Raw genomic sequence first — 10,042 nt, 5'->3', positions numbered from 1 at the left:
TGCAGGTGTAGGGGACACAATGTGCACCGGCTGCTTTCTAGTCAATCAAATTCAGTGGAAGTCATTTGAGAAAATAATCAGTATTTATAAATATAATTAATAAAGGTCCATACATATTTGTGTGAGCACAGTAGCTATAAAATGTATATATAAAAAAATAAATAAAGACAAACGCCCCGCAAAAAGTAGGAGCTTTTATATAGTATTCAGTTTTTACACACACTGTAAAATTATTCTCGTTAATTATTACATTATTTATATTCTGTGTGTTACAACCTTGATTAACACTGCAGAAAGGGCATCGAAGTAAGCTAGAATTTGCATGACTTGTTCATGTTACATTTTATAGTTGCATGAAATGACTTCATACTTCTTTGGATGATAAAAACAAACTCAATCATCAATAGCTATTGAATAAAACACTGCAATATCAAAACTGGTTGTGTGATGACAGGAAACAGATCCGTCATCAACCTTAATTAACAAACTACAAAGACCTGAGGCTTGGTTGAATCCAGAATGCATTGCACAATATCATACATTTCTATGTAATAAGCTAATGTCTGTTTTGTAATATAAACGTAAAAAATTATGTATATTCCTATTGGGCAATAACAAAAGCGGCATAGAAATCAAGCCGTTTGCAATGACTACCGGTCAAACATTTTTTTTTTTTTGACATAATCATCACGCTACCTCGCAACAGTTGCTATGGTCCTAATCTTCGGTCACCAGGTTACGCTGTTTTAACGTCGGTGAGCACGTTCTGTGTTAAAGAGCTGATAACGCCCACTTTCGGTGTTGCTGCTGCGGTGGGGCACTTCCCATTCATAGGCAAGGCGGGCAGATCTTAGGAGCGGACAAACACCACCACCACCACCACCGACGACGACGTAGTGTGTGAGCCAAATGATGGTCTCTCACTGAAAAACAAAAACAAAACAACAACAGAGGAAAAAAAAGCTGAAAAAACAACAACCCAGGGCCAGGTTGAACCGCGTTTGTCATTGCCATCTATTTCGACACTCGGAGCACGCCGAGCGATCGACAGACATCCGCCTCCCAGAAAATGGATTTTGAATCTCTTGATTGAAACACTCGGAGTCCTTTTCCTCTGCCGCGGAAACAGACCGACTTCCTCTTCTCCTCGCCCGCTTGCCGCAGACACACACAGCTCAGCTCGGCTCGGCTCATTAAACCCAGACTGAAGGCTCCGGCATCTGGACACATCGGACCCGTCTGTCGCCGTTGTCGATAAGCAAACGTGTGTGTGTGTGTGTGTGTGTGTGTGTTTGTTTGTTTGTTTGTTTGTTTGTTTGTGTGTTTGTGTGTGTGTGTGTGTGTGTGTTTATTTTTTATTTTTTTCGCTGCCTGTATGATGCCGACAAATTTGCGGTTCCGGAGAAGGTCATTCCTTGGGATTTTATTCCTGTTTTCACTGTCCACCTCCGCATTGTATTTCATCTACTCCGCCCCCGGAATCGGTAAGTCTCGCATCGACACTGACGGTTTTCTTTTAAATCCTTCAACATTAGATTGGAGAAGTGAGGCTGTTTTGTATGAGATTTGTGGGTCTGTGTGTGACAGCTTGGCTTGCCATTGGGAGTGTAGGTAAGCGACGGGGCCATGCGCCGCTGCTCAGCCTGGATCTCTTCCCTTCGATGAGGAGACTAAACTGGATGCTGGAGCTCAATCCCATAATTTCCATGCACCTTAACGTGGTAATAATGGAGCCACTAATGAGCACCATGGCGACTATAATCGTCATTGTAATACTGATAATAAGGATTGGGGGCACAAGCAAAATTTGCTATTTCCGAATTGATTGGGGCTCAAATCCAAATTCCCAATTCATAGACAGGTCAAAGTTAACCTAAACCAAACGTCTGCCTGGGTGTATGGCCTGTCACAGATCAGGTTAACAGGAATGCAATCATAGGCTCAAGTGACATTGATAGTAACAGCAGAGTTCTCTGATAAACATCTAATTTCCTACACCATTTGCTGCCTCTAAGTAGCATGCAGTTGTGTAATATTGTACTAATTTCGTCCCATTATTCATTCATTAATGTCCCTTATCATCATCTCCCCTCTCCGTTTTGTCATTCTTGATCTTGCTTGTTGAATGAATGGGGGACGCCTCATGTTTGGTATCTCAGTCATTTTGATCTGAAGGCCTTCTAGCCCAGGCTATGGTCCAGTCATCATATCAAGCTAGATATGAAAGGCCAGTAATGCTTGACTTTTGGTTAGCAACACCCTAGTGATACTCAAATCAATTTGTTTATTGTGATGAGGTGAGCTTACTTCGACTTTAACCTGACTCTTACCCTGGCTCTATCAAATCTGTTATGACTTTGCACTGGGTGGAGTTAAGATCACTAATGGATGTGCAGATGATTATAAAAGCAGCCAAGGAAATGTTTAAGGAAACAGGATGGGGCTACTCCGTCGTTTCTCAATATATAGCTTAAGCCACAGTTGGTTGGATATCCTGTTGTGCTGGCTTTTTGAGGTTGGACTTCCTTGAAACTTTTTGTTTTTATGAAACATTATCCTCTGAGGGTGCACCACCATCAGGGTGTCAGACGTAAGTCAAAAATATCTTCAATGCCTACACATTTACAACCAATAGGAAGGATCTTTTCACTCCCTAAAGTGAGAGTGTGTCATTGTTGGAATAGAGGGGGTGGCTGTATGGGTGAAATAGTGTCATACAGATGTAGCTGAAACATCAAAGAGAAAGCTGTTCCCTCTTACTCATCAAAATGGGTATTGATCCATTCGCGCTTTTTTCCCGCTGTGAACAACTTAATCAATAATTGAATCAATTCTCATATGAGGAACACATTACTGACAGGAATAGCCAGTATAAGTTTCAATAATGGACAACGATTCCTCTAAATGTGAAACAAATAACTAATTAAATTTGTGAGTACAAATAATCCTTCATTCATTTGATCACTATTTTACAGCTTAACTATTGATGAGCATGGCAGCAACGTGTCACTGTGTGACCATTACAGCCCTTTAACCGTGTCACCCCCATGGGTCACATGGTTTATAGGGGTTTCGTTCAGAAACAGAATAAAGACCAGCAGCACCATTCCATTAATTATAAATTGTAACCATGCACAAGGTGACTTCTGCTGCTGTTACTAAAAGCTACAGTTCGCACTTGGATGCAGGAGCACTGGGAGGAGGCCCAAACAAGGAAGGAGAAGGAAAGCATATCGATGCATGGACATAAGCTGAGGTTTCAGCTCCTGTGGTCAGAGTAGCAATGTAATGAGCCCGCAACTTGTCAGACAAACAGTAGTAAATGGGTCCAGTTAAAACAAAATCATTTAAAACCACTATACAGCAATTGCATTCAGTTTAACAATCCACAACAGAATGTCCCATCTCAAATGTCACTGCTTGAATCTCCACTCAGATTTATGGGAAATGTGGGCATATTCAAATAATAAAATGGGCAATCAGATGTTGAATTCTGTTGCGGGTGTTAAACATATTGATGTTAAACTTATGTATTATTTGAACTCTACTGTTAGCTTGAGAGAATGATTATATATATTAGTATTTCCTTCAATAAGTAAATCTGCTGGATTAAGAGCAGGTAGGGAAAAAATTAAATGTACATGTAAGAGATGCAGGTGGATCCCTTATTTTTCCAATGCTGTTGCTAAATTCTGTGTGTATTAATCCATCCAGATAGTAAGTGAAAAACTGTTCAGTATTCTCTATTACTTTTATTTTCCCACTGTGTAAAACTGCTTCTGTTATTAGACTATATGCACCTCTCATCAAATGGGAATTTAGGTAACTGTCGTACAGCAGCCACAATTGAATGTGAGTAGTTTTGCTGAACCAGGTCAAATATAACGCAGAGGACAACGCAGAATAATTCAGTGCAAAGAGAGAAAACGGAAACAATGGGTAAGGCAGTGAGGGCGGGGGGGGGGGGGGGGGGGGGGGGCGGGGACAAGCCTTCTGGTGGTTTGCACATCGGGGAACCCATCCTGAACACCTGAGCAGGACTTCCTATGATACCCAGGTGGCTTCAGTGTTAGAATGCCCCAATTTCACAGCTCAGTCCATTTCCCTCCTTTCCTCCCTGTCTGCCTCCCTCTATCGGTTTCACTGGCTTCGTGTACTTATAGGCAACAACACCCCAGCATCTATGTTGCCCCTGAGCACGGATGATGCAGGCTGGGGATGCAGGGCACAGCTGGGCCTGATTGCAGCAGTTTATTTAATTAAAACATGAGAGGATCCTACTGGAGCGAGAGCTAGGGAAGACACACGCTCTATTTTTAGGCTCGAACACACATGCAAGCACACACACACACACACACCTACACTTCCACCTCCACATCTGGGGCCAGCAAGGAAAACTAGAAGCCAGGTGCTTCCCTTTGTCTCAGAAGACAAGGCTCATGCCTTCATTTGAATGGCGTGGAAGGCTTGTTTATATCTGCCTGTAAATATCTCAGCGAGCGTGTGATATATTTCAAGGTGTGTCCTTCCTGACAGCAAGTACAGTCTTGATGATGTTTTTGCAGTTGCATCATAATGTGTAAAGATGCATAATGTGTAAGGAATGTTAACGTCTACTAGGATTTAAAAGTAGCTCTGAAGCAATGTGCATAGTTTGTCAGGACAAAGTCAGCTAAGGAATTGCCACACTGTATTGTATGCCACTGCACTGTTAGACTTTCATACATTTGGCAATTGCTTATTTGAAGCAACCGTGCCGCGCTATAGCTCATCCCCACAATGTTGACACACTCGCATCTCATACGTATTGCATTCAATCCACAGAAAACTATGACGAGAGTGGAGACTTTCAATAAGTGCATGTCTCATAAGAAAATGATAGTGTCTTTGGATATGAGCACACTCCCTTGTCTTGCAGACATGTGATAATTGTGGCTCTGTGGTTGTCATGTCTTCAGGTCTGCTCTGCAAACAACGTTTATGCTGAGAAAAACTAATGTTTAACATGATCTCTAATGCCCACTGCAATTTTTCTTGGCCTTTATTCTCAGACATTTGAGAATATTCATCTCTAATGGTAAGATAAGTTTGGAGGGAAAAAATTATGTGTGTGTGTAAAATATAAATATAGCGTTGCCGACAAAATTAGTATTTACTTGCACAGGTGGCTCAAGTAAGTATTTCACAAGCCACCAGAAAAACCCATGTAAAGCTCAGTCTTTGTCTGCTAAACTAAGGTATGCCATATTGTTCCTATGCTGCATTTATAACTATTTAATGTTTTTACCTGTATGCACAGTATATACCTTACCTGACAACTTAAAGATAAAGTAGTGTGGGTGTTTTCATTTCAGGGCCCCGCCCTTACTGGATTACCACAACAGTATGTGTTTCTAGACTAATAAATAAGAGGTTTAGTAGGGATTTTAGGGTTTCTCATCAATGTAGATATTACAACGGAACATATCTTTGAGTGTATTACAATTAGTCATGTCTGACCTGGCATCAGTTACCCTGTGGTGCTTGCTCCCACTGTCAAAGTTTTCCTTTCAACTCTATTTAGTTTGATCGTTTAATGTTAAATGCTGTGGCACACTTCCAACCCTTCATCAAAGGATTTCATTTGGGAGATTAACAGAAGGGACATGTTTTTGTTTTGCATTTACCTACCTTGCCCACTGTACCTTGTCTTCACCTTCATGCCAAACATATCACAGACTTGCTCTATGCTATCGCTCTCAAAAACATTATTTATAGAGCACACTCAAACGTAATTGCACTTTACTTCTTTCTCAGCAGCCCTGGGCCAGTATGTTTCAAACAATGCTGTTTTTTCCAGCTCACTTTTAACATATTCCCTGGTCACACCCACTAAACTGTGTACGAGTGTGTACAAATATGATTTGTCTATCCCTCTCTGTGTCATTTTGTTTGTGCAGCCACATCCTGGCGAGCTGACTTTCCATTTTAACAATGACTGGCCTTCTTACAGAAGGAACATTTGAATCCTAATTTGAGTAAAAACTGGCATGAGAGGCAGAGAGGCATTAAAGTGGGAATGTGCCTGTAAAGATCAGGCAGATTATGTTTGGTGCTATGCTGTTTGGTGCTTTGCATTTGACGAAAATAAAAAAGTCTGCATGTACCTAGGCACTGTAAGGGTGGGGCTGGGGGCCAGGGGGGAAATTAAAGGAAACAAAGTTGAATAGATAGGATATGTGAGTAAAACAAACAGAAATCAGTGATGCAGTTTTGTTTTTTTTTTTGTTTTTTTTTATCTCTCCCTGTCATCGTTAATAATTCCTCATCAGAGTTAATGATTCCATATCAGTGTTAATGATTTACATAAAAAAAAAAAATGCATGCCAGTTTGATAACCACTGGCCTACATTACCACGTGTTTGTGACAAAGGTGTTTAGAAAGGTGTTCAGCTTGATGGGGTAAATGATTAGCTTTGTTTAGGAGGGAGACACACTGCACAATTTACGGCACATTGAACTTTTGTTCCCTATGCTAGAAGGATTACCTGAATCTGCACTGTCAGATAGGAAAACACTACTTTTACTACCTGTAGTTAACTAAGTCCAATAAAGATGGCGTTCATCTCGGGTTTATAGGCATTGTGAATTATGGCATTTTTGATAAACATAGTGCTCAGGATTGGCCAGATGCCAGCACAGGTCCATTTGCTGTAGTAATGTCGGTGTCTGCTTTTGAGCTCTGCAATGGTGCTGACTGACTATGTTTTTGTGTTAAATGCATGTGTGTAGAATGGTTTACAGACATTACATGTTGGTGTCCAAGCCAAGTTTGTGTCAGTGTGTGCTTTGCGGGCCTGGTGCTTCAGTGCTGATGCAGATGGATTAATGCAGTCAGGTTTCTCTGGCACACTTAGTCATCCATCTCAAGTTCTGAAGCCCCACCCTCACTGCTTTCGCAGGTTAATTGATCCATCCATTTAGTCATGTACAGGCAGCCTCCTGAGGCTAATTTCCAGAGGCTGAATATTCAGGGTAAAATATTAACTTGTTGGCGAAGCTGGTTCAGATGGATTCCATTGTGAATAAACAAGCATGTTGTATAGTTAAACTTCAGTCAGACATCTCTGATTAAGATCTGAATAAAAAAAAAAAATAAAACATAGGAAGTTGGATGCCCAGCAGTGAAATTCCTCTGGCTAGAACTGTAGAGACTTTAAATCTGGCTTTTGACATTTTCACTGCAGTTGCTATGGTTCCCGAAGGGCTTGTTCCCATCCAGGACGGACTTCTTTTTATTGTCACGACAACCACAGAAACATGCCATCTTTGTTCCCGTGATGATCCGGGTGACAACAAACCCCAAAGGAAACAGTCATTACAGTTGTCTTGAGACCAAGCCATGGACTGCCTCTTTGTCTGGGACGCCTGTTCTCTGTGAACAGGTCATAGCAACCAGTATAAATAACTTCAAAGAAGGCCAGACTTTTTTGCTCTTTACCACTGAACACTCACCACTTTCCTTTTAAATAAACATGTCAAAGTTGTTATTTTTGCTTCCAGCTAGACCTTTTACACGAATATAACTCTTCCTGCCGGGGTAGTTTTGATGAGAACTTCCATTGTGAATGTGAGTGCACAGCCTGAAAACATGTGTGTCTAAAGACCTTATTAACACAGGAATTTAGTTAAACATCAATCGAGAGTTCATTGCACCTTGTGAGTCAGCCAGTCACGAGCAATTCTCTCAATGCTTTTCATTAACTGTGTAATACCTTACCTTCTATCCCGCTATGGCACACGCACACACACACCTACTATACACTCCAAATATGGTTTACTGGAATATGCAGACACACTGAATGTCTTCCTCAAAAGGACATGGATTGTGTGACTGTTTTTAATAGTGACACTAAAAAATCTCAACCATTCTTTCTACTGTGACTCCAGCATACAGGAGACCACATTCTTACGTTTGTCTGTATACCTGGCTTATGGAGGAAACTGCTTTAGATAATTCACTGAATACTTGTTGATATTTGTGATTGTCTCATGTGATAACATGTTATGCACAGGTACGATGAGGATTAGTTGTATACCAATAATTTTAACCAGTTGGTGTAACTGCATGATAACACTAGGGTAACACTAAGGTCTTATTCAAAGCGAGCAGCTTTGCATCACTGCTGTCTTCCACAGAGTAGCAGAACAAGTTAAAGATTTCTGAAACCATGAACAAAAACAAACATTTACTTTAAATTTAATTGAATAATTTTCAATTTTAAAATGTAATTTTAATTTTAAATTTAAACCAACCATTAAATCTGTCACTCTACCACTTTACTCTTTTAATATCATAAACATTATATCATATCATAATTATACCGGTCACTGGTTCTCTTTTTTGGAAAAAAAAAAAAAAAGTTTGTTTTAACTTGCTTATTGGTGCATTAATTTAAAATTTCTTCACAAGTGAGATTCTGAATCTACAGTTTTTTCTGTAAACCCTAGGTAGTATTTCATATGTAGTCTCACATGCTTAATAACTAGTTATTCTATTTGCACTACCCACAGTATTACATAACAGCCATATGTGATCAGGAGGTGATCATTAGACAAAGAGCAACCCTCCTCTTATGCTTTATACTGCTGTTTGTAAGATGACCCATATCCAGCTCCTGTATTCTGGATGTTTGACCATAGACAGATGGTAGAGCTGAGTGCCGTGAGTTGAGGGGGGTGGAAGTGTCCTTGTATGTAGACAGAGAGTTGTGAGTCATTTCAGAGGCAGACTGAAGGCCTTGTGTTTAGACACTAATCATTTATGTAACCTAATCGCCCATCAGGAGAATCCCAGTCTTTGTTGACCTGGTCTGGGCCTCCCTTTTGTTATTGCTCCTGTTACCGTAGTTACTTTGGTCATGTGTGTGCGGGCAGTCAAACTCTAACTTGTGACAAGCTGCTGCACAGCAGTGATAATGCCAGAGAGGTTTAATCCAAAAGGCAATGTTTTTTACAACGAGTCGGGTGTTGCTGATTATGATGGCTGCGCCTGTTTTAAAATTTACCCATACTAAATGTTTATTGATAGAAGTTATACTCTGTCTAAACCTTACTGCTGGACAGGGGTACAAAGCCTGTTGTCTACCCACACTAATTACATTAATTTTTGTGTTCTTTAATTAATTGTATGAAAATATACAGCACATTCAGAAAGACTCTGACCTTTTTCACATTTTGTGATGTTGCAGCCTTATGCAAAATATTTTCAGCATGTCCATCTAATTTCATAAATGCAAAAACAGCACATTAGAAAGGGAAGTATGTAATATCACATTCTCTCAACTATTAGAACATACAACTGTAACATAACATAACTGTAGAGCCTTAATAGCTCTACAGCTGAAATTTAAGAAACCTGACATCTTTCCAATGTTTCGACATCTTAATTTGAGTCCAACTGTGGTCTGTTCAGCTGATCTGAAATACCTAAGGCGTCACAGCTGACGATGCACATCAGAGTAAAATCCAAACCATAAGGTGGAAGGAACTTCCTGCAGAGACAGAATTGTGTCAAGGGAGGGATCAGAGGAAGCCTGACAAAAAAATCTTTTTGGAGAAGTTGAAGGTTCCCTCATTTTATAATGAAAAAAGTTTGGAAGAACCAACACTACTTAAAGCTGATTTTCCCCACCACACTGAACAACTGCAGAGAAGAGAGAAGCGCTTGAAGGTGAATCTGGCAGAAATCTAGAAAGCCTGTGTGAACAGGAGAAAAAAACTAGTAGTCATGTCACTTAGAAACAGTAAAAACAAAAAACAATATTTTATTGGTTTTATCCAGGATCTTGTTTTCATCAAATCTTGTTTAGTTGTTAGTAGTCTTCTTTATTTGCACATTCCCAGCAGCTTTCACGTGTGTTTCTCTGAGAAGAGGCACCCTGATATAGAGCTCAGTTTGGCACAGTTTTGCAGTGAAAATTGCCAGATTAACCACCAGATTCTTGGTCTCTTACCATGGCTTTGGATCTCTTGACCATGGCCTGCTTAATCCCCTGATCGC

General features: G+C 40.3%; 1 protein-coding gene across 2 annotated transcripts in view; it reads left to right on the top strand.

Annotated features, from left to right (window-relative positions):
* Window positions 1-806: 806 nt before the first annotated feature.
* The window catches only part of b4galt5 (UDP-Gal:betaGlcNAc beta 1,4- galactosyltransferase, polypeptide 5), a 28,075-nt gene continuing 18,839 nt past the window's right edge, over window positions 807-10,042 (top strand). For both annotated transcript variants that reach the window (XM_029505773.1, XM_029505774.1), the window contains exon 1: window positions 807-1,484. In XM_029505773.1, the coding sequence (XP_029361633.1) occupies window positions 1,376-1,484 (109 nt within the window). In that variant the 5' untranslated portion in view covers window positions 807-1,375. The remainder of the gene's footprint in view (window positions 1,485-10,042) is intronic.

Source organism: Echeneis naucrates, chromosome 7 (genome assembly GCF_900963305.1).
Source record: "Echeneis naucrates chromosome 7, fEcheNa1.1, whole genome shotgun sequence".
NCBI classification, from domain to species: Eukaryota; Metazoa; Chordata; class Actinopteri; order Carangiformes; family Echeneidae; genus Echeneis; species Echeneis naucrates.
This window is presented reverse-complemented; position numbering and strand designations above follow the sequence as displayed.